Source organism: Helianthus annuus, chromosome 6, assembly GCF_002127325.2.
Source record: "Helianthus annuus cultivar XRQ/B chromosome 6, HanXRQr2.0-SUNRISE, whole genome shotgun sequence".
NCBI lineage: Eukaryota > Viridiplantae > Streptophyta > Magnoliopsida > Asterales > Asteraceae > Helianthus > Helianthus annuus.
In genome coordinates this window covers 18,026,473-18,052,671 of record NC_035438.2, presented here as the reverse complement: position 1 = coordinate 18,052,671, position 26,199 = coordinate 18,026,473, and the positions used below count along the sequence as shown (strand labels likewise).

At 35.5% G+C, this 26,199-nt stretch overlaps 1 protein-coding gene across 1 annotated transcript; it reads right to left on the bottom strand.

Moving 5' to 3' along the window:
* Positions 1 to 9,897: 9,897 nt before the first annotated feature.
* LOC110864890 (ferric reduction oxidase 2) lies at positions 9,898 to 13,512 on the bottom strand. The gene is made up of 8 exons (XM_022114043.2): positions 13,353 to 13,512; positions 12,749 to 12,851; positions 12,462 to 12,659; positions 12,109 to 12,343; positions 11,569 to 11,896; positions 11,173 to 11,416; positions 10,386 to 11,089; positions 9,898 to 10,276 (listed from the first exon to the last, which is right to left on the bottom strand). The coding sequence occupies exons 1-8, from the start codon at positions 13,492 to 13,494 to the stop codon at positions 10,137 to 10,139; spliced, it is 2,094 nt and encodes a 697-aa protein (XP_021969735.1). The 5' UTR covers positions 13,495 to 13,512; the 3' UTR covers positions 9,898 to 10,136.
* Between the last annotated feature and the right edge of the window lie 12,687 nt (positions 13,513 to 26,199).

Here is a 26,199-nt window from a genome sequence, read left to right as displayed (position 1 = left end):
TTAAGCCCCCAAAGGCGTAAAGCCAACAAAACAAGTTCTTAAACGGGTCACATTGATAATACCCAACTACTAATGAGTTGGGGTCAATTGCCCGACCAAGCAGTATTTTAAATACCGTAACCCAAGCCCGTATAACGGAAAATAAGTTAAAAGTATTTACCTTTGCAAGTATAATTTCTTAATTGAAATAAATTGCAGATAGCTTTTACCGGTCCCCTATTCTGGAACGAAGGTTTAAATTAACCTATTAGAATCCTAACGGGTCTTTAATTTAGCCGTAGCTTAGACCGGTCAGTCTCAATGGATAGTTACGGTTTAACCGCGTGAAAGGCGGAAACCGTGAATGGAGTGTGATTTTGACCCAACAAGTTTGAAGACTTGTTTTATATGGGTATAATAATCATACTCTGGATTTTGGGGTCAAAACAATATGGTTTGACCCGTTTCGGCTAATTTATGTAAACTAGTTACATAAGCCGAACCGTGCGCGCAAAAAGCGCAACGGGTAACCGTAAGAGTCCTACACTGTTTTCCTAAGTCAATATGCTTTAAAGAGGTTGTGGTATCAGTAGGATACCTTCCATAATGCCCGTAACGAGTTTAAGTTCATATTATGCCCCGTAGGGGTATTTCGGTCTTTTTAAAGATTATAAAAGAGGTTTATGAGTTCTACAGGAAATCTGAGTTTTCCGAACAGTTTATAAAGTCTAAAATACTTTATTTATTAATTAAAATCAGTAGCAACTGGAATCGGGTCAAAAGACCTTGTAGAACTCAAGTTATGGCCGAAAAGGGTATATTCGGTATTTACCGAACCGTTGCTATAACCGCAGGTTATGAGCAGGTTAAAAATAATTAAAAATCTTTAAAAATCCCAAAATATTATTTTACAACAGTGAGTAAAAGGTTTGGTGTCGAAATCCGGGTTTAGATAGGCGTTATGCTAATTGCGCTATTTAATCACTAAAGTTTCGCAATTTGCGCTATTTAGCATAACTCCTATTCTGGACCTTGGATTGACATGAAATTTTAGGGACATGCTTAGAAATCAGTAACCAAGGTTATGATCCTTTCACATGTCCGAAATTCTCGTTTTAATTTAAAAATGGCGTTACGGTCAACTTTTAAGCATTTAACGGAAATGTGTAAAAGACTCGGTCAAACAACGAACCGGTCACAGAGGGTTATACCATCATGTAACCTGGTCCTAAGAGAGTCCTAAGGCATATCTAAATCAAACTTTAACGGGTCAGAACTGAAGTCAATGCAAAAGTCAAACTTTTGCGACTTTCGGCTCCGAACCGGGTCTAAACAGAAAATGGTCGGATCAAACAAGCTTAGACTAGTTTATATACTTATTATCATGTTTTATGAGTGTTCAAATAGGTTACATATCATCTACATTACGGCTTTGAATAGTAGGAACTAACAATGCGATAAAGTTAACTAATCAGTAATCAAACCGATCGAACCATCATCGAACTCGAACCTCGAATTACGCGAACTTTGGGTGTTGTTATTATACGTGTGTGTGTGCCTTATGTGTTCCTTGTGCGTGTTTACTTTATGTAATGTGTGGTGATCAATCGAACCAATCGAATCGAAACTCGAAACTCAATCGAACCCAATCGAAATCAAGTTGTGACAATTGGTGGAAAAATGATTACGCGAGATATAGATGATTATATGTTAGATATAGTAGTTGGGACTAAAAGTAATTTGAATAGGAAATTCTATCGTATTCGTATCATCTTCAATCGAAATCGAAATATCGAAAATCGTCGCACCGAACACTCGAACCAGGCTGTTGATCGATCAGGCTGTCAGCCGATCGAACAGCCCAGCCGATCGGATGGACTGTCCGATCGAGCAGGCTGTCCGATCGGGATGCCTGGCCGATCGGCCAGCCCTTTCCTCTTTGGGAAGCCTATAAATAGGGCTGTCATTGTCATTCTTTCCACTTTTTGAAACTCTCTGACCGACCAGCTCGTGCTCCCCTTCTTTTCTCAGATTTCTTCCGATTCCGGTAAGTTTTCATCCTAAATCTTGTACTTTCTTGATCATTACACATTCCCACACCTTTCTATCTTTCAAATTTTGATTTCTAACCGTGAAATCATCAAGATCTAGGCATTCTAGGATGATGTCATCATGGTGTTCTTCAAGAACATCATGTTTTGGCCTCATTCCACCATGAATAGCTTAGATCTGACCGATTTCCACATAAATAAACTAAGATCTATCACAGATCTACACATTTACATGGTCTGAAGGATTGAAAGAAGGATTTCCAACTTTCTTTCAACTCTTTTACACTCAACGCCTTCAAAACCAGTAGAAACGGAGCTTGAGTCAACTCACCAATCATTCTAATGGATGAGTGGTTTAAGATTCGGGTTCTATCTACGAGGTTCAACGATTCCGGGTTAAAACGTTCATAACCAGTAAAAACGGAGCTTGAGTCAACTCACCAATTATTCTCTCTCCACATGCAAGGCACATGTCAATTCCCCCATCGATTTAAAACGTTCATAACTTTTTCATACGACATTTTTTTTTTAAAAAAATTTCACCATAATAACGACGTCTTTTTATTTTAATATGAGTACCATATTATCATATAAAAATAAAATAAAAATTTTCATTTTTACTGGGTTTTTTCGCATTGTGTTAAAGGTTCAGTTCATTGTGTCTTTTAACTGAGTTTTGGTCATTACGTTTTAGACTTTAGTAGAGTTTCTATATATTGTGTTATTATCAAAACCTATAACACAATGTTAATTTGGGTTATATCCATTGCATTTTTATAAGAACCTATAACACAATATATGACACAACGAAGATGGTGTTATATCTGTGTTTTCTATAAATTGTGTTATTAGTTTAGGTCATTGTGTTTAATATGTTTTCCATTGTGTTTTAATAATTTGTTCAATTTTTTTTATTATCTTGTTCATTGTGTTTTAGTTTGTTGTGTATTGTGTTTTTAGTTTGTTTTCTATTGTGTTTTCACTGCTCTCCATTGTGTCTTTTATCTGTTGTCATCAATTGTGTTTTTATTTAGTCTAATATTTATTGTGTTATATGTATTGTGTTATACGTTATGGTCATTGTGTTTTAGTATGTTGTCCATTGTGTTTGTATCTGTTGTCAATGATTGTGTTTTTGATCTACTTTACATTGTGTTTTACATCATGTCCATTGTGTAATATGTAACTGGGTTTTTGATTTTTTTTTTTTTTTTGAAAAATATAACAATATGGTACTTATATTAAAGATAAAAAACGCTCGATTTTATGGTATAATTTTTTTTAAAACAAATGATCTATAAAAAAGTTACGGACGTTTAAAAATTGGGGGGGGGGGATAACATGTAACTTGCATGTGTATATTTTCTTTCCTTTGTAGACAAAATTACTTACTCTTTCCATTTAATTTCTTCTAAGACACTTGTTGGCTTCTTATCCTTCTTATTTTTAAATCATTTAAATCATTTGCATTATAACTCAACCTTATATATGGTATCTTTCATTATGCTGCCACGCGAGCTAATCTACATTATGTTGGTTGCGGAGGGGCTAATAAATTATCGGTATACTCAAGAAATGTATTCTCTTCTAAAATAAAACGTGGTGTAAACGAGATTTTGTTAATTAAGTCCATAATCTTCCTCGTTAATGAAATATATTAATGGCTATGATTTGAGAATTGTAACTGAATTGGTTTCTAAGTGAATTTTTTTTAATGGCAAATTTCACTTTTTACTTCTCGTAGAATTTGAACAAACGAGCTCCCTAACCCCAATGGTGCTAAAGTGACAAATATTTATATTATTATATTTCTCGTTGTTATACACTCATAATAATTTGATTTGATGAAGAATGGATAATAACTTTTCATATATAAAAAGTTGTGGCGATTGTTCAAATTGTAAAAATAAAGTGTAAATATGATGGTTCTGATGTGGAGTGAAAAATGATAAATTTTTAACCTTAAATTTAAAAAAATTAAGGAATTTTGGAGCTATTGTGAATGATTTAAAGGGATTATAACTAGATTGAATTATAATTTAAAATATGCACACCCACACGGATACAACTCTTAAATTTGGGCTGTGTTTGTTAACGGTTTCAGATTTCTTATTTTTTTAAATTTTGCTCTGATTTTATTCATGGCAAATAATAAAACAATTATGATTAGCTTTGTTGCTTGGGGGTTAGTGGTTCAACAGAGAACTTTTAGTAGCATCTAAGTTAAGGGAGCTGTGTTCAAGTTCCATATGGAGTAAAAGTTAAAATTTGCCATTCAAATTAGGGAGGTCATGTGTTTATAATTTTTATGAGAGTTCAATTATAACCAAGTTGTGGATAGTTATGAACAAAAGCTTGAAGCACAATTGTAAATGCCATCAAAGTTGCATCACAGTTAGGTTTTTTATACATAAAGTGACGGCGTTTCCCATTTTCGTTCGGGTCATGCTATTAATACACCCTTTTTTGTCTATCTTGACACCCTTATACCCAGAGGCGGATGATAGTGAGTGCTCGGGGGTGCACCCGCCCACCCCAATATTTCGGTTAGAAGTGTACAAGTTCCGATTTTTCGTCCGAAAATTTTAAAATTATATAGGATCGCCCCCTAGATTATTTTTCTTAAATTGTATATTCTAAATATTTATAAACTTTGTACATAAATGATGGGTAGTTTGATAAATATACACTTTGTTTTATTTGGAACTATTATTATTTGACCCGATTTGAATCGAATAGCCAACCCAACCCGAACCGAAACATAACGATAGGAAAAAAGTTTTTTGGGTCCCATTACTTTACGCCCCCTCGAAACTTTTGGTCAAACTCCGCCACTGCTTATACCGATCGTATAGGGTTATACGACCCATATACATTCATCAAACGATAAAGTAGATATTCCCTGACATGTATATGGGTCGTATAGGTGTATACGGGTCGTATAAGTGTATACTTGCCGTGTCATATAAGACATCTTATACGGGTCATATAGACCTATACTGGCTGTATATGTGTCAGAGTGTCAAAATGTACAATAATTCGTATAAGAGGCTCGTATAAGTGTATTGGTCATATAGCGGGTCGTATGAGAGACTTGTATAAGTGTATACGGGTCATATAAGTCATCTTTTATAGATCTTTACTAGTTGTATAGGTGTCAGAGTGTTAAAATAGCCAAAAGAGTGTGCGAATAGCCTGGGCATTTTCATTATTTCAGTAATATAGTTTACTGGTCTTACAAATTCCGAATATACTATAGTGACATGTCGATTTTTATCTACGGTTCGATAAAATTTTATTTGAAAAGATAATGAAATATAGTTGAGTTTACTATTCTTTACCGTGACAAAGTGAACTGATTCCCGTGTACCGTATTGATTGGTTTGCTATATTTTTATGTAAAGTGAAACCGCTAACCTTTTCGTTATTTTAGTAATATAACATAACATTTTATAAAAAATCGAATATTTTGTTTTCCGCTTATAATTTTTAGTTGTGTTGTAAAAATCGCGACTAGTCGGCAATTAATCGCTAGTTGGCCAGTAACTGAGTAAATTTTGTTAATTAGTCCATTAATTGGTAGTCGGGCCTAGTCGGCCAGCCAAAAATCGGCAATTCCGGCCAGATTCCAGCAAAAAACCTGTATATTCCGACCAAAACCTCTAAATTCCGACCAGTTTCCAACCAAATCATGTGAATTCCAACAACTAATCTTGTATACCTAAAAAATGAGTTGAGTAAGAGTTAAAACCTAGCTACTTAAAATATTTACCTATAAAAATGTGTATATGTATACACAAAACTGAAAATTACATATAAAAAACCCGATCCGATTAATCCCAGTAGTCGCTAGTCTCCACCTCACCGGCCGACTAGCGACTAGTGAGTTCTCCAACCTTGATTTTTAGTATGTGATGTGTTATAAAATTCCGAGCATGTACATGTTATCAAAGTTGTCTCTAGATTTAATTTTTTTTTATATATAGTGACATTGTTTACCATTTACGTTATTTGGCATATGTAATAGAGTATATTTTTAGCATCGTAAGCTACAGCAAGAGTCGAACACATTTCATTACCCTTTTGAGCATATTAGAACTATATTTTTTAGGTTTTCTTTTTCGTTTGCTATAGAAATCGAGCAAATTCCCAACCACCGCAACACGTTGGTTTAATCCCACTAGTTTCTATTATTACTGTTAACTATATATAATCCTTTCAAAGAAACTGTTAAATATATATTATTTAGAGTAAACTGCCATTTTGGTCCCTGTGGTTTGGCCAGTTTTGCTACTTTAGTCCAAATTTCAAACCTTTTGCATCTAGGGCCATGTGGTTTCGTTTTTGTTGCCATTTTAGTCCAAAAGTGAAATGTGACCAGATTCTCCAAATTAAACCCCCCTGTTTTGTCCTTTTGCAAAGGGGTAATTTAGTCATTCTATTATTATTATTTAAACTCATTACTAATTAAAAATAATTAAAGATAAATAATGTTTGACCCTATAAAAACCCCATCATCTTCCTCAAATGCACCAGTTGCAAAATACCCTAACACAAAACCCTAATTCATCTGCAGATCATCACCACCACCTCCATTCTCCGGCCACCACCACCAAGCACCACCAACACCTCTTTCTCTACCCCTTGACACCTGCCGCCCACCACCACAACCCTAAAAAAATCTGAAAACATAATCCCGTTTCCTCATTCCCGATCGAATCAAGAACGCCGTACGGTGCAGATTCCCACCACCACCGTCTCCCCTCTACCACCGTACACCCACCACCACCGTCTCCCCTCTGACCCGACTTTTAGCCGGTTAGACCTGTTTTTTCCTGGTTTGCTCACACCAGCCGGTTTAATGAAATCCAGTCAACATGCGTCCAACCAAACCTGTGGCCTCCAGTCTGGTTTTAAAATCACTCGATTTGTTAGTGAAATGTGTGCTAAAACCAAACCCAGGTACCGGTCAACATGAGTCTGGTTTTAACCATGGAAGTGCGACGTTGACCTTTGCCGTAGCGGCTCACCGGATTGTTTCAGATGAGTTTGTTGCTTGTTGAGCTTGATATGGAATTAGGTTTTTAACCGTTTTTTTTCGGATTTGGAGCTTTTGATGTGGTGAATTAGTGATTAGTGTTAGGTTATTGTGATTTTGTGTGGTTGAATTGGTGATTACTGATAGGTTATTGTGATTTTGTGTGGTTGAATTTGTGATTATGATGTTTAATTTCATAAATTGGTACTCAATAATTGTTGAGTGATTTTGACCATTCAATACATATCTGGTGAGAGGATTAGGAATTAAGGAGATTAAGAGCACCGGAAACATAAGGCGGCTGCGTTCCGAGTTAGATGGCTGCGGGTGGGAGGTGTTCGGGTTCAGGTGGTGGTGTGCCGGTGGTGGGAATGGTGGTGTGATGGGTTTTTGGTTTTGTGTTTTAGAGAGAAAGAGGGAGGAGGGATATGGAGGAATGTTGATGGTGGTAAGGGGTTTTATTATTTTTAATTAATAATTAGTTATAATAAAATGAAAATGAAGAAATTACCCCTGTGCAAAAGGACAAAACAGGGGGGTTTAATTTGGAGAAACTGGTAACATTTCACTTTTGGACTAAAATGACAACAAAAAGGAAACCACAGGGCCCTAGATGCAAAATGTTTGAAATTTGGATCAAAGTGGCAAAACTGACCAAACCACAGGGCCAAAATAGCAGTTTACTCTATTATTTATCATTTTTAGTTTGTGTTTTGGATCAGTATTTAATTTTGAGTAAACTGCCATTTTGGTCCCTGTGGTTTGGGCACTTTTGCCATTTTAGTCCAAATTTCAAACTTTTTAAATCTGGTCCCTAATCAAACCCTCAACTTTTGTCCTTTTTCACAGGGGTATTTTTGTTATTAATGTTTTATTATAACTAATTATCAATTAAAATTAATAAAACTAAAATATTATAACCTGACCTATAAAAGCACATCTCTTCCCCAACCCAAACCCTAATTCCACAACCACCTCCAACTCCACCACCGCCACCTCCTGCTCCCTTCTCACCACCGCCACCAATACCTCCTCACCACAGCCGCTACCCGAATTCTCTCCATTTCTCCATCCACTATTCGATCCGTTTGGTATACCCGAACTCTCTCCATTTCTCCAAATCAATAACCATCACTCCGGTGTTGAAGTAGCAAGCATTCCTACCATTGAAAATGCCAGAATACTTTCGGTTTGACCAGAAACCGCCGGTGAAGTATTTCGTGAAATTCGCTTGACAATACTCCGGTGCTCCGATTGTTTTCTCACCTAAACTTGTTCCCCATAGCTTTGCCACGTCATCAACCACCACCAGATCGGAAATCAGCTTGACGCACCTACGTTGAAATCAGCTTCCCTACAGTCTCCGGATCGAAATAATACAGTTTAAACTTCAATTTAGGGAAAGTTTGAGAAACTAGGGTTTTGAGAACGGTATCGTGACATTAGAAAGCGGTCGTCCCTCTCTGCTCTGTGATTCGTCTTCATCGGTGGTTGATGATTAGAAAGCGGTCGTCACCGTCTCCGTCTCTCTCTCTCTCTCTCTCTCTCTTCCGATCACTCTCTCTCTCTCTCTCTCTCTCTGTCAAACGGTGAGGGTGGTTTTGGGGTTTTGGGGAGGGTGTAATTATGTGGTTGGTTCTCGTGGTTTGGGGTTTCAAGAGTGAAGTGGGTGATGTATGGTGGCCATGGTCTAGTGGTGGTGGTGGTGGTGGTGTTTGTTCAGTATTTCGTGAAAAAACCAGGTTTAGTGGTGGTGGTGGTGTTTGTTCAGTGAAGTGGGTGATGTATGTGTATTTATATTTTTTTCTAAATAAATGGAATTAAATGTATTTAATTTAGTTTTTAATATGTTAAATGAAAAGCAGTTTGACAAAAATACCCCTGCACAAAAAGACAAAATAGACAGGTTGCAACAGTAAAAAAAACCCTGCACAAAAAGACAAAATAGACAGGTTGCAACAGTAAAAAAAATAGAGTTTTTGAATTTTGGACTAAAATGACAACAAAAACAAAACCATAAGGACTCAGATTTAAAAAGTTTAAGATTTAGACTAAAATGAAAAAAGTACCCAAAGCACAGCACAGGATCCAAAATGACAGTTTACTCTTTAATTTTTTTACAAGACTGAAACCTTTATGTATAACTGAGTGAAGCACCACAATCCATTTAGCTTTCTCTCTCCTTGACCAACCCCAAAACAAAAGCTTTCACCCAGCAGTTACTATTGTTAAATTCTATTTGAATTTTGGTAAATAAGTTGATAATTTATGTTGATTTTTTTATATGTTTTACGTTTAGATTTAATTTTTGTAAGTTAATATGCTGTAATGCTCATGCGTGTTTAACGTATTTTCGTCTAATTTTGTCTGGTTTAACGGTCCTTCCGTAAGCACAAGTCCTAAATGCTAGTTATTCCTGTCCCTAAGAATTTCATTATTATTTGTATGTATTATTACTTTATTAAGAGGGTGTTTGGGATAAGAATTTCATTATTATTATTATTATTTGTATGTATTATTACTTTATTAAGACTTAAGAGGGTGTTTGGGATTGAGTTTCAAATGATTTATTGACTTGTTTAAAAAACTAATAAGTTAACAAGTCATTTCTAAACGGCAGAATTTAGAGTTTTTCCAAATGATTTATTGACTCAAATAAGTTAATAAGTCATTTCCAAACTCAATCCAAAACACCCTCTAACAATATATGAAGTATACGTCGACCCCCAACTCCGATAAGGGCTATTCTATACTTGAATCGTAAATCCAGTTTATAATTTTCGTAATAATTCAACCCGAATATCCATATTCCCAATTCTAGCTCTATAATTCAAATCCAAAGAGTTTGGCGAATAAAAGGCCGGTTTATTCAAGTATTACAAGTTTACAAACAAAAGGAAAGAAACATACACTTGTATTCGATACACACATCTCCATGTTTGGATAGCTCTATTGGAACAAAATCCAAGCCTTAAATTTTGAATCGTTAAAACATAAAAGTGGGGATTAATGGAAAAAAAAAACAAAAAACTTGTGGCACACCATATCTTGTAATTTGCAAAAGCCAATCACCAACTGAAACTTATGGACTCAAAATGCAAGTTTGAAGCCAATCCAGATGAACATATGTTTGCAACCTCATGCCTCATTTTCTTTGGCCCACAAACAAGAACTCCAACACTTGATGCTTTTTGCTCAAACAAAATTCCTAACAAAAACAGAAAAATAAAATCAAAATTGTTAGGTTTTGATTAACATATATAAAAAAAATTAAAATGTACAACTTTTGATGCATAAGGTATAAGTCGAGGTCTTACTTTTAAGATCCGGCCTTTCGCCAAAATGCACATTGGTAGACTGAAAGAGCGGTTCTTGGGGCACGCTTTCAAGCTCTCTATCCGCGTTATAGAACCACGAGTTAGGTGTGCTAGTGGGTGTTGCCCCCTCCATGTTTTGAATTTGATTCGAATCTATAGCATTTCTCTTCTTGTTCCACCAAAAACCCATGTAACATGTTACCATTATAGACACACAAATGAGCAACATATTTATCGCGGCCCTTGATCCCATTGAGTACACTTCGTTCGTGTTTTTATCAATAGGATAGATGTAAAATCGCGTTACAAATCCCATAAACAAAAGGAAAACCACAAAAGAACTTGAAATAAGCGCGCCAAGCCATAACCAACCATTTTTTCCTAAAACAGGAGTTATGGGCGCGTCAGAGGGTTTTGGTTTAAGCCATATGGTACTCACTTTCTTATCGTTAATCACGGGTTGCTTCTCTCTTGTCACATAGGCCTCGATTTGTAACTCTATTTTGGTAAACTCTATAGGTGCACCAGATGATGGTAATAACAATTCTAGCATGGTGAGATCAGATGAGTCTTTAAACGCGCTTATCAAGAGAATTTTTGGAGCTTTACATTTTAGGGTTTCGGTTGTGTAAACAAGCTCCCTAAATATTGAGATAAACGGTGTTATCCCACTTCCTCCGCTCACCATCACCAACATATCGTGCCTGAAACCATAACTTGATTTAAGCGAGTATATTCAAATTGAACTTAATCTAACGCGCACAAATCATTCTAATGAATAATTTACCTTAGGAAATTGGTAGAGATAGGTCCATAAGGTCCTTCAACACACACATCGAGCCGATCAATAGAATTCGGGGATGATAACAATTGGTAGAGTTTTCTAGACCAACTCCCTTCACTTTTGATCATAACACTTAGCTTTTCAGGCTCCAAATTGCTACTTGAAGTAACGGTGAATGGATGCCATTGAGCCTTTGAAATGCTTGGGACATTGATGAATATGATGCTTGTTGGTGTATACTCGAGACCTATTTGAAAAACAAATTATGACTAGGACACTTAAACGAACTGAATTGGTTGGTATAAGGGACCAGATGTTTCAGTGAAAATATATTATCACTCATTTAGAACATTATGTTTTGTATACTTTTATATATGTAATATGTGTGCTTAAGTTTACCTTTGCTCTTGGAGAAGTTGAGCTCGAGAGTTTCACATGGAAGAACACGCGCAGAAACCAAACGAACATTCCCTCTTGATTGCAAAAATCTCAAGAATCGATCAATCATGAAGAGGTAGAATCCGGGGAGTATTGTGGAGGCATACGCTATGCCAACATGGAACACGTAGAACACGACGAAGAGGATGTATAAGTGATGCGTGTAGAAGAAAACCTCAAACATCTTACGTCGAATCCTAGGAAACGTTGTTGCCCACATTATTAATCCTGCTATCAAAGACAACTCCCCCGCTACATTCGATATCTCGGTTTTTGCCCATTTCATCATCTAAATGACATTATTTATTAGGTCAATGATCTTGGAGCAGCATAAAAAAATGACTAATTGCAAAATATTGCAACTACTATATCTTCATTTTCCAAATTTATCGTTTATCTGCCATTTTTATGTAATTTTCCAAATACGATATTTATCTGTAAACAGTCAATAATGTAACAAATATATATATATATATATAGAGAGAGAGAGAGAGAGAGTACCTCTGATGTCTGCTTCATTATGATCCAATAAATAATGTAACAAACACCATGAGCAGTGAAGATGGTCATAACAATATGCCCAAGCCATATGTGATACTTGATGCTAGCCTCAGAAGTCAGCCCGAACAGCGACAATATAGTCGATCCTCGAGTCACTGGAAAGAACAGGAATGCTAGACATAAATTACCAACTAACCCGAACCGTAGAGCCACTGTATCCAACTTCATTTCCCAACTGTCAACCAAAACATGAACCACGGATTAGTACCACGTGGAACAAACGATGATCCGAGTCAACTTGACCCCGAGTCGATCTGAAAACTATCAAAACAAGATATTGATTCATCACGTACACTTTCTCTCCGTATTCTGCAGCTATTGCAGGGGTAATATAGGCAAAACCAACATGTAAGTATGACGTGAAAGACCAGACAATGAGAGCTATAAACATAACAAAGAACGCGAGCTCGATTTTCGAGACGATCCCGAGACCTTTGATGATCATTGGCCTTCTCCATATATTCCAGTTATCTTGGGTAGCTTTTTTGTCTCTGAAATTTGAGAAGATAAACTATATTAACCATCACGGAAAAATAAAAACATACATAAATATTTAACTGGCTGAAAATGACTATTATACCCTTCATTTCGGTTTTGGCTCGCCCTTTTTCTTAAATGGTTATATACACTTCCCATGATGGCCATGAGCAAAATGGGGCACGTGTAGAGCAACATCATCGAGCCTAAAGTTTATACAAAATAAACAAATTAGGAAAAACAAACAAACAAAATTTTGAAGTTAATATATAGAGTAAAATGCCAAAAAAAAATGAAACTTTTTGTATTTGGGTCCCTATCATTTTCATCCAATTAACAAACTGAGTTAGAATTTTCTGTTAACTTCTCCACTTATTGTCGTTTTCCTCATTTAATTAAAATATATCATGGCATAAAATGACAATTATACCCTTCATTTAAATGAGGAAACCGACAAAAAGGGGTGAAGTTAACAGAAAATTAAAACCCAGGTTGCCAATTGAATAAAAAATGACAACAAAAATGAAATCTTAGAGACCCAGATATAAAAAAGTTTTGGTTTTAAACTGAAGTTAAAGTGGAAAAATAGTCTAAACTTAGTGACCATTTTGGCATTTTACTCTAATTTACATGTTATTCTTTTTGATATTATGATGTAATTCGACTAGTAGAATCGAGTTATGAGATGTGTAATGGAACCAAATTACCTTGAGCTTCAAAATAAGTAGAAGTGGTGTGTGCTGTTTCTCTAACGAGCCACTTATTATAATAGACACTGGTTGGTGTGACAATCCAAAGGACAAGGTAGCCCATAAAGATCGTTATTGCAAGCCCTTGGATGATCTTCATAATTATCGTTTTCTTCTTGTTTCTTTCTCAGCTAGTTGGTTTGTAAAAGGAATAAAGGGAGATTGCTATTTATAGAAGTGAGATTTAGTTAAAAGGGCAAAGTTGGAAAATCACCATTTCTAATGTTTGACATAGGAATGTGGATCGAATATGATATTGCACATAGTTAAAAAGTATCGAATATTAGTCATAATATAGTTTAGCAAATTTCAGAAAGAATATCAAAGTATGTTGTTAAAACAGCACCGGACTTGCCGGTCGAACCGGAAATAGGGCCCACACCGGTTCTGTTGGCAACTTGGCATGAGCTGAACGACACCGGTTAGATACACCATTTTTTTCAAATAGTGGCGAGTGAAGTGGTTTTTTTTTTTCATTTGGTTTCTTTAAAAATAACATATTTCTGATTTCTTTTAATATGAATATATAAAAGTATACTACTTAAAGTTTTATGTGACCACTTGAGTATCATCGTGCCACCAGTGGAATCACCCGATCATATTCGCTATACACCAATTCAGGAAGAAACCAATAAATATAGGAAAAACCCCCTTGTGGGAAAGGAACCCAGGACCTATTGGTCCCAAAGTTTTATCCCACCACCAAGATGTCATTAGGCTATAAAACCATAACAGACTAGTGAAGCAGTGGTATAGGCACTCATTGGTTTAATGGCCGGTTCGATTTGCAGAATACCAATTGAATGAAACAATCTTGTAACATTAATAACATCCTTCTATATATATTGTTTATTAGGCCAATTTGTTATACGAACATACACATATACATCAATAATCATACCTAATAAAATCTCACATCTAGTAAAATTATTTAATAAGATGTGATAAAATGGTATGTAGGCGAAACATAACTTTATCACAGTGGATACAGAGGTTGATTTCATAGAACCCCTTAGCTTCAAAACTATTTGTGGGCATGAAAATATTATTTTAAAATAGAGTGCTTCTCCTGGAATCTAAAGTTCATAAAACAAAGGAACATACAAAGGACACCAAAAGTATACGAAAAGCTAAATCCTAAAACAAAACCAAGACAAATCTATACTTTTCCCGTATAATTGCTTATCCTTAACCCTACATCTCTACGAAGTTCTATCCCCGACTATAACCATGGAGAGATGCAAGTCTAGCAAGTTCTGCCTAATCCCGCTAATCTCAAGTCAGTTTGGGTCCGCTTCTACTTATCCTCCCCTCCATAGAGAGGGTTCCAACGACTCTAACTGGTTTGGTCCTTCGTCTCCTCTTCACGAACCCATACCATCTCAATTTATTCTCCTTGATTATATATATGATATACAAGCAGCGTATAATCTTTCCCAAAAAAACGTAGTTTGTTCTGTATAACATAGTCGGTCGAACTACAACTCTATACAATTTCTCATATATACTTCAATACATTAATAATACAATGTTTAATTACTTAATTAGATAGATAATTTGGACATTATTTGATTATATGTAAAATAAATAAAAAATGTAACCCTATCATTCTCTTTAGTTTATATACTGCAACTTGCAAAACATATGATAAAAAAGAAACGTTGACAAAATTGCATCAAAAGGCCTCGATCGAGCTTGTCTTTGATTAACATATATTGTTTAGTTTCACAGTAACATTATAGTTCACGAATTATATCAGCAATTCAGGATGAAAGCGTGTTTCATGAAAGAGAATTGAGAGAAGAGAATTTATGTTCCTTATTTTATTAAGTTTGCATTACGTCATGTGGGATTTGAAGGGAATTTAGTGTTGCATGGATCATGCAAACAAATTTTATGTCACCTTCAACGATTACTTTATTTGCAAGCCACACATTTGTGCCCTCCTTTTTTTTTCAAACATCGAATTTGTTTAAGGATATGCGGTGTGGTTATAACCTAAATTATCATCATAATTTCTACGTCAGCGTTACGTTATTTTATACTTATCCACCAATCATCATTCACCACTCTATATGGTATGGTTATGACCTAAACCATCATTTGCTTTCTATTTTTTTAATTTATTTAAAATGCTACAATCATCTCTGGCGTTGGTCACTTTTGTTACTTCAGTCTAAAAATGAAACTTTTTGTAACTAGACCCCTAAGGTTTCCTTCTTTGTTGTCATTTCTATCCAAATTACTAAATTAATTAAAATGTATTGTTAACTCCCATGGATGATTTTGGCAATTCTCACACCTAAGGGACGATTTTGACACTTTTCCATTTATTATTTTTATTTTATAAATATTATTTTTATCTTTAAATAAAACACAATAAAAATAAATATAAATAAAATATACATACATATATATATACACAATATATATATACACACACACATTTATATATTTACACAATTATTAAAAGATAAAAATGAATATTAAAACAATAAAAGAATAATTGGTAAATTGCCTAAATCGTCCCTGAGGTCTAAGAATTGTCAAAATCATCCATGAATTAACGATACATTATAACTGAGTTAGTGATTTAGATGGATATGGCAACAAAAATGAAACCTCAGGGGTCCAGTTAAAAAAAAGTTTCATTTTTGAACTGAAATGACAAAAGTGACTAAACTTCAAGGACGATTTTGACATTTTACTCTTTCTTTAAGGCTATATAGTGTGGTCGTGACCCACATTACCATCACCACCTTCTACGCTAGCATCACGTCACTCGACTCTCATCCACCCTCCTCATCCACCACCCTATATGGTGTGGTCATTACCCAAACCACCATCCACTTTCTATTATTTTTTTGTCTAATACATCAAAATCATCAAATGGGGCTCGTGGTTGCTGTTGAAATTTCCACGCGAACCACGCTGGAAAGGTAGGGGGATGTACCACTTGAACAACATCCTAAATTGTGTTAGAGACTTGAATTCGTGACCTTCAAGTGTTCTTTGAGGCTTTACCCCAGGCCCAACGTTTGTGCCCTCATCATTCTGTTTCTGATAATTAACATTTCTTTTTCCCCGTAACATATCGTCTGTGTTGCTTATTCTTTACAATTTTCATACTTGTCTGTTATTAATTCAAGGTTTTATCAAGTTAAATCATCACGCAACTCATTTTTAGAAGTGAGGGTCCTAGATATAAAGTTTAACAATTTCACAAGCACCTAACCTCACTTTCTAACTTTGGTTATATAGTTGATCACACAAATTTTTGACCAAAACAGTAATAACCAAGTTTTAATGTTTGAATGGTGAAAATTGAATTCTAACCATTGGAATTGGTTCTAACGACCATATAGCCATTGTAAATGAGTTTTTTTTTACCGTTAGCCTCCCAAATGAGTATAAATACTTGTGGATATGGTTTGATTACCAAACTCGAAAACGAAATGAACACAAAAAAAAAACGCCAAACGAAAATGTATTTGGCTTGAACCAATGGTGAAGAGGAAGCCTTGGGCCGAGCTTTCGTGCATTGTAGGTTACAAGACCTACAAGAGGATGTTAGAAGGTTTGAACCCGCTCCTACCTTTTGGGTTCGGCTTAAGGATAGATTTGACGAAGAAATGGGTTTTGAAACTGCGCGTTCAAGTCTTGACGTAAAAGCGAAAATGATAAGTATAGCTAAATCGATTGCAAGATTTAACGAAATCTACCGCAGACGGATGGACGAGTTGGAAGATCCGGGGCCGATGAGCATGTTGTTGAAGAATCTATGATCGGATATGCACGAGTCAATAGAATACCATTTATGAAATTAGATAATGGAAGTTCATATATAATTTTTATTAGCATTGTATTTTTTAATTAAGTTTAGTATAAATAAAATTTTATTCAAATTATACTAACAAAGTGAAACTTAAACTTATTTTATTTAAACTTAAAACTCTTACACATTACATTTAAAATCTAAGGGTACATTTAAACAACTAACACTAGTTTGCGGTTTTATTACCGCTAGAAATCGATTCCAACGGCTAATTATTTACTTTTATACCTATACCCGATTCCAGGAGGAACAGTAACCGTACCTACCCTAACCGGGTCCACTGGGTATCCATATCCATGCCTTTTACCCGGGTCCGGTTCCTACCCGGTTCTTGGAAAAACCCAGGTACGATTTTACCAGTTTTAAAAATAACCGTTTTGCAACTGGTTCTGAAAAAAAAAACTAATTTATACTGTTAAACCGGATATCAGACACGAGTCCGGTACGATAAAGGCCGGTAAAACACGAATACGCTATGTCTTATGTACCGGCGGTAAATCCGGTTCTACCGGGATTTCCATTATCTTAAGATTTGATTTCTTAATTTTAATCAAATACAATATTAAGGTAATATTGATCTTACATATTTCGGTAATTAACCTAGTAGCTTCTATTCCAATATTTCATTGTTGTTGAAATTGTTACTCACCTCGTACAATGCAATATTGTTTATAACTAATAAAAATATTCTTAAAATGCTTAATAATTTACAATAAACATAGTTGTGTTTAGATAAAACTATGAATAGTTACATAAATTCTAGTTGAGATTGGATTGTTTTTTAGATAAATTTGTATTTTATGGAATTTATAGGGTTAACTGGTGACCCGGTTCAACCGCCCGATACAACCCGATTTAACCGGATGAACCATTTCAGAGCCCAACCCGGTATGGCTTAAAAACCGGTTTTTAAAACACTGAATTTATGCATCTCTACTCCCTCGGCTGAAGATATCGAGTTCAGTACACCATCAATTATATATTTAACTAAAATATTGAACTAATAAAAAAAAAAACATTATGTTAAAATGTTTGTTACGCCAACCATTTACATATTAAGAAAAGGGACTTGCAATCTATCATGTCCTTATATCGAGAAGTAAACATGATATTTATAACACGTAACAAATACAAATGACTTATAACCTACATTTCGGTTTCAGATTGTTACGAGTACTCGCCTTATCCAATGCTTTCTATTTCCTTTCCTAAAACTTGTATGTTTGCTCTATTCGATATTAACTTGTCATCATATATAAATTTTATTTTTCTAAAGTGTTCCTAATTTTACAATAAAGATTACTTTCCATTAATAATTCATTGCAAAATACTTTATCTTTTGTTCATTGTTTTTAAACCATGATAAAGTTGCGACCAAACTTATAATTCGTGACATTATTTGCCTTAAATATATACACATTTTATAGACAAATATGTTGTGTAAAAATATGTCAAAAGAATTATTGGTCGTTCATATAAAAGACAGTTTCAATACAGTCCTTAAAAGTTTCTAACCGATTAAAAAAACTTGGCATGATTTTCAAATAAAAAGATTGTGTCTTTAATTAGTTGTTATGAAAATAAGTATTTGTGATGTCGCTACATAAATCCTTGTCACTGGTATACGAGCAATTGCTCGTGATAATGCAATATACGATTAAAGTGAATCTACATAACTAATGGATTAGGATCAAATACAAAGGATCCTAATTGTAAGAAGGGGGTTAGGTTTTTGGGTGGTGGTGGGGTGGGGTGGGGGTGGGTGTTTAGGGTTTGGGTGGTGATGTAGTGGGTTTAATTTTAGGTTATTGGACACTTGTCACTCAATAAATTTTGTAGAATAACTTGACCCGTAAGTAATATAAAGTTAGTTTCATTCCAATGACGGGAAAAAATTCATGTGACCAAATTGCAACACAAAGATAAATATTTAACATACATAGTAGGCGATAAAAATGTAGAGTTATAAAGAAATGTTGCATACATCCTATTGCAACATGTTTGTTAGATTTTTCTACCTTGTGACACGCCCAACAATATTTTGTCATATAGTGTAATAAACTGCATTATCAAGGCCTGGTATTGACCCATGGCGTTGGCCATTGGGCGTATGTAGTGTCGAGTGCACTGCCTGTCATTGTTGCTTGTCGGATGTTAGTAGTACGTGATGTTAGCAATGAGGCACTTCATACCTACAGTCTTGTCGTGACTAGATATTCCCATTCTTGCGCTCTGGAATGGAGTCGGGTCCTTGACTTGTGTGTTTGGTCTGGAGTTTATGCCTTCACTTCAAAGGAGTGAAGTGAGGAGCATACAGTTAGGAATGACGCATCTGGTAAGTAGGAGCTTGCGCTCCGATACTCAGGTTGGGGTAACCCCACTTCATGCAAAATTGTAGGCCGTTTTTTTTTTCAATGGGCTCACAAGATACACACGGTTATGAACAAATAATATTGCATTCAATACTAATTTTATCTCGGTGAGTTTTCATATCATGATATGTTCAGGGGCGGATCCATGTTGATGGCTGGGTGGGTGGGTGGGTGGGCACACCCTTCGAGAAAAAAATTTAATGTATTTTTTAGACAAAAATCCCTATCAAACCTCTTGAAAATATAGTTGAACACTCATCCGCACCTCCAGAAAAACATTCGCCGCTGGATATCTTCATTACTTTACTTCTAATTTCATATTGTTGGTTTCCTATGAGAAGGCATTAATAGGCTATCTAACACCACATTATTGGCCCAGTAAAATCTCTTACGTAGGCCCACTAAGATCTGACTAAAGCCCGAATTCTAAGATGTAGCTTCTATATGAACCTGAACTGGGTCATAGAATATAAGCCCGCTAACATTACTAAAATATTAGTGAATGGTATTTTAAAAAGATCATTCACGATTCACCTTGAATTACCTATTTTTTTTTTTTCAAATTTTTTACATCTTAATATAACGTGTCAAGGGGTCAACCATCTTGTGGCATAACCGTAATTATAAGCCCATTCTTGTCTACTTAATATTCACAAGCTCCTTCAAAAAGGCCTGCCGCATTGCTGCGGAAGCAAAAACTGTAAAACTACGGACCCGTGCGTTGAGAGAGGGGACTCTAACCTTGAAAAAACCTAACGTCTGCATTTATTCAAAATTCTAAAAGAGTAGTTATGATCGAGCAGCAAAAGGAAATTAGTAATCTACAATGAATTGCTACTTTATGTTTTTTTTATATAAAAAAAAGAAAAAAAAACGCAAAAGACAACTAGTCGGAAGAGAGCCTTATTTGAGTACGAGAGACCACTAAAATGGATAATTTGAAAAAATATTTACCTTACATTATTTTTTAATTAATCTATTATAATTCTTTTTTTTATTTGATATTCAGTCAACCTATTATCATATTTTTTTTTCTTCATCAACTCATTTTAGTTTTCTTTATTAACCAATCAGAATAATTTTCTTTTTATTTCCACGCAAACCATGTTAAAAATGATGTTCCATCTTGGACTGTAAGTATATATTTGATTCCCATATTTGAATTGTTGTTTTTTCTTGAGGAATTGGCCTGTAAGACTTTATTGACCATTAATAATCGCACCTCAGAATATTCCCTACACCAGTCCCACCTTTTGCCTATTTTTCCTACAATGGTCCATCGTTAAAAATTTTTTTAACGGAGTTAAGTTTTTTTTCAAATTACAAACAGATTTTTAAGGGCTTTTGATCAGAACGATGATACGAGTCCATTGATGTAAAACTTACTTCGAAATGGTGCTCCAAGTGACTTGATTTTGGTTAATTGGAAATTTAAACACCCGAATTGAAGCGTCGTTTTCATCGTTTGGAGCACTGTTTCGATGCAAGTTTTACATAAATGGACTCGTAAAAGCCCTAAAAAATCTGTTTATAATTTTGAAAAAAGCTTAACTCCGTTAAGTGTTTTTAACGGGGGACCATTGTAGGAAAAATAGGTGAAACGTGGGACTGGTGTGGGAAATATTCTGAGGTGAGATTCTTAATGGCCAATAAGGTTTAGGTGGGATTATTACAAGCCAATTTCCCTTTTGGCTTTCATAAATAATAGAGTTAGTTTTTTTAGAACCGATCAGTTCGATTGCTTGATCTGAATATATGAGAGTGCCACAAATCCATGTGATCAAAATTCTAATGTTTGCAGTTTATACTTGTAGAGTTAAATTCATGTACAAACAGTCTAATCGTACAAAACGTACGAAAGACGAAAAAAAAACGCAGTGACATTTTCGTAATTATTTGCTCGTAGGTTAATTATCAAATTTGCTCTACAAATGATCTTGTAAGGTATTTTTGATCTTGTAGGGTCATTTTGTAAAATGTTCTTGTAGATTAATTTTGTAAAATGTTCTTGTAGGTTAATTTTGATACACTTATAGAGTAACTATGATCCTCTACAAAATTACCCTATAGGATCAAAATTATCTTACAAGATCAAAATTACCATACAAGATCATTTGTAGAGTAATTATGATACTATACAAAATTACCCTACAAGATCAAAATTACCTCACAAAAACTTTTTACAAAATTATCCTATAAGATCAAAATTACCATACAGGATCATTTGTAGAGTAATTTTGATAATTACTCTATGGGTAAATAATTAAGAAAATGCCACTATGTTTTTTTTACCTTTTCACCCTATTCGTACGTTTTGTATTATATGGGTATTTGTATTTGATTTTTTGTCTGTACTTGTAACCCAATAGAAAATAAGGATGGGCATTCCACTAGTCAGTTCGATTTTCAGAACCAATATCTCTTTGCTCAGTTTAAAAGTAAAAGATTACGGTGGATATTGTAACACCCCGTGTTTTCAAATGTCAAAGTCAAAATCAAAGGTTGACTTTATTTGTAATTAGTCTATTCTAATTTTTGTATTATGTGGAGTAAGTGTAGTCTAATCAAAATGAATCGAATGTTAATCGAATGGGAGTCGTTAATCGACTTGGAATACTAGGAAGTAACAATGCGATAAAGTTAATCAATCAGTGATCAAGCTAATCGAATCAATCATCGAACTCGAAACTCGAATTATACGAACTTTGGTGTTGTTATACGTGTGTGTGTGCCTTATGTGTTACTTGTGCGTGTTTACTTTATGTTGATATTGTGTGTGGTGATCAATCAAATCGAATCGAAACTCGAAAAACAATCAAACTCAATCGAAACCGACACCGAGATGTGAATTATAGATGCTTATATGCTGATATAGTAGTTGGGATTAAAAGTAATTTGATTAGGAAACTCTATCATACTCGAATCATCGTTCATCGAAATCGAAATATCAAGAATCGTCGCGAAACACTTGCTGATCGAACAGGATATTCTGATCGAACAGGCCAGCCGATCGAACATGCTGTTAGATCGGGCAGCCCATTCGATCAGTAATCCTGGCCGATCGGTTACCCCTTTCCTCTTTTGGAAGCCTATAAATAGGGCTGTCATTGTCTTCATTTCCACTTTTGGAAAGCTCTGACCGAACCAGCCTTCATCTTCACCTTTTCTCAGATTTCTCCCAACTCCGGTAAGTTTTTACTCTAATTCTTGTACGTTTTTGATCATTACATGATTCTACACCTTTCTATCTTTCAAATCTTGATTTCTAACCGTGAAATCACCAAGATCTAGGTGTTCTTGGATGATGTTATCATGGTGTTCTTCAAGAACATCATGTTTTGGCCTCATTCAACCATGAATAGCTTAGATCTAACCGATTTCCACATTAACAAACTAAAATCTATCATGGATCTTAACATTTCACGGTGTGAAAGATTGAAAGACGGATTTTCCCGACTTTCTTTCAACTCTTTTACACTCAACATATTGGAACCGGTAGAAACGGAGCTTGAACCAGCTCACTAATCATTCTAACAATCACGTGGTTCAAGGTTCGGATTCTAACTACGAGGTTCACCGATTTCGGGTTAAACGTTAAACTACCGTTCCGAACCGTTCACTGGCCGGACTTGGGTGATTCGTGCCCGAACCAGTGAAACAAGTAAGAACTCATGTTCTATGGTTCAACTCGTTGTCAAAATACCTCAAAATCGTATCAAAACAAACCAAAACAGCCAAGTGTTAGACGAAAGGCCGACCAGGTCAGAAATGCTGGCCGAACGGCTAGGCTGTTCGAACGAACAATTTAGCCAATCGGACCTACCAGCCGATCGACCGGGTCAGCCGATCGGCTGACACATGGTCCCACATCTTTCCAATTTAATGAAGTATGGTATTGACGAAGTGATGTTCGATCGAATATGCCACTCGATTGGTAAACATTACTCTTCGGATTATGAGATACTATGTTTCAACACTTAATCGTTTTCAAACTAGTCAAGCCTTAGAATGCTGTTCGATCGGACATACCGCCCGATCGAGTGACCATTCCTTGAGGACTTGCAACTGAAGTTGACTAACCGATCGGTTGGGCCGACCGATCGAACTACCCGTTCGATCGATCGAATGACCTGAAAGGTAAGGATACTTCAATATTTTCAAATGCTGCAACTAAAACTTCAAAAGTTCAAACCATCATACACAAACACATCCTTCCTAAAGGAAGAAACAATCCACTTGAACTGTCCAAGCCGATCGAGCCATCCGGCTGATCGAGCAGACTATCCGAACGGTTAGACCAACCGAACGGATAGGGCTGTTCGATCGAACCTACCGTTCGATCGACCAGACCGTTCGATCCAATTACACTTGTTTGCATCTCCGCGTTACTCATCGTTATACTATCGAACTATTCAGGCTAACCTACTCTCAGCGCTCCCTTCAATCCATAATCAATCACTGTGAGTATACTCGATCCCTTTTTGCTTTAGCACTTTTGGGTGTTACATACGTTACTTATCAAATCACAATCAAACACGAATCATTTGAACGCTAACCGATTGTATGTACTACGTGACTGAATGAATGCTTGTTTATTATGTTTACACATGGAATGCTGTCTACCTGCCTTAGCAACATAGTACTATAGTTTGGACTCAGCACCCGTTCACACGGGGGTTGTTAAGGACAATTACTTGCATGGATTACTGTGGTAATCATGTATTGCGAACTGTCTCGGACAGTCAACCCGCAGTCGTTGGTACCGATGGTCCCATGTCGATAATTAACATGCTTTGTTTTCCTCTGTGTACGTGCTGGTTATGCGTAAACTATTCAAACTCTATATGTTATATCAACTTGTGTACTCACCTTTACATTAATTGTATTGACTTTATTTTAACGTATGTGATAGGTGTTTAAGGTGTTTGCTTGCTAGGAAAGCGAGGCTAGAATAAGTTTCTAGAGGCCCCCAACAAATAGTTCTCTGAGCAGGAGTCTAGGGCTTAGCTGTCTGTAGATCTTGTCCAGACGGGTCTTAGAAACATTTAAACAATATTTATTTGGTTTTGTAATAATTAAATCTGAGTTGTCGGAACAGGATTTATTGACTAGATGTTTTCTGTAATGACTTGTTATTTATTTGGGATACGGTATGGGACATATCATTTAACTGAATTTGTATAATAGTTGTTGTGGAAACTTCTGGACAATCTGTTTCGCTCAGTGCCGCGCCCCGATGATTCCGCCATCGGTTGGGGGGTGACATATATTTTCTCAGCAACTACTGGTATTCACAAATAATATATAACAAAGTAAAAAAAAAGCCATTTCCTTAATTATAAGAGTTAAATGCATGGTTGGTCCCTGTGATTTGCGAAAATTGCAGACTTAGTCCCAGTGGTTCACTAATTACAAAGTTGATCCTAATAGTTGTAATTTTTGCACTCGGGTAGTCCTTATCACTAACCCATGTTAGATTTCCAAGCTAAGTATATGATAAATGTCGATTTTACCCCTCATCTTCTTCCTTTTCTCTCTCTATAAACAACCCTACAATACCACACACCTGCGCCTCCCATCTAAAAGTCATTAATCTATACATAACACAAGCAGATCTATGAGACTACAACTAACGAATTGAAATAAATCTAGATCTGATACCTTCAATTTGATGATATACTCTTCCTCTTTCTCAACAAAAAATGAATTAAACTTCTCAACCTCTTCTTCCAACACCTGCTCACCTCGTCCCCACCAGAAATCACAACCACCCACCCCCGTAAACCTCCTCCACCTTGTATTGTGATGACTCCTGCGGGAGATAAATCTTGATCTTCTCAAGTGAGGAATCCGTTGCTTCTTCTGGTGAGATTCTGACTCCGCCCCGCATTGTTGACTGTGCAAGTGGTATGACTTCTGGATACGCAGCGGGCTGTTCAGGCTTTGACGGGAGGTCGCGGGGTTTAGGCGGTTGTGGTAGTGGAAGTGGATGCGCTGGTGACAGAAGAAAAAAAGGTGTTGGTTCAGGTGATCAGATGGGCTCTGTTGGAAGATCGCATGGTTCCCGTGTTGGAAATAACTGGATCAAAACCGCAAAACACAAAAGGATTCTATGATTAACTAGATCACAACTCTTTCTTCTTTATTAATATTGAACCAAAACAATACAACCAAAGAATTACATACCCTAACACATCTATTTATACTAAACTAATTATTTGCTTAACAAGCTATCCTAAATCAGTACCAAAACCAATAGTTAATTAACCAATAAATAAATATAATAACAAGATAAACCTATTAATTCATACTAATAATTATGTCTAAACAACTAACTAATATTAATTATTTTCTTATCTTATCAGCTTACACATCCCTCAATCTGCTTGTATGGTAATTATCAAAATTACTATACAAATAATCTTGTAAAGTAATTTTGATCTTGTAGGGTAACTTTGTAAAATGATCTTGTAGGGTAATTATCAAAATTACTCTGCAAGTTTATCAAACACCATACAATTCACAAATTACTCTACAAGTATATCAAAATTACCCTGCAAGTTTATCAAACACCACACAATTCAAAATTACTCTACAA

Bases quoted from the DNA above. Each gene is read 5' to 3' on its own strand.
- LOC110864890 (XM_022114043.2), bottom strand. From the start codon at position 13,494: ATGAAGATCATCCAAGGGCTTGCAATAACGATCTTTATGGGCTACCTT. The intron at 12,660-12,748 runs GTATAATAGTCA...CTCAAATTTCAG, and splicing joins AGCCAAAACCGAAATGAAGG to AGACAAAAAAGCTACCCAAG. The intron at 11,090-11,172 runs GTAAATTATTCA...TTATGGTTTCAG, and splicing joins ATCTCTACCAATTTCCTAAG to GCACGATATGTTGGTGATGG.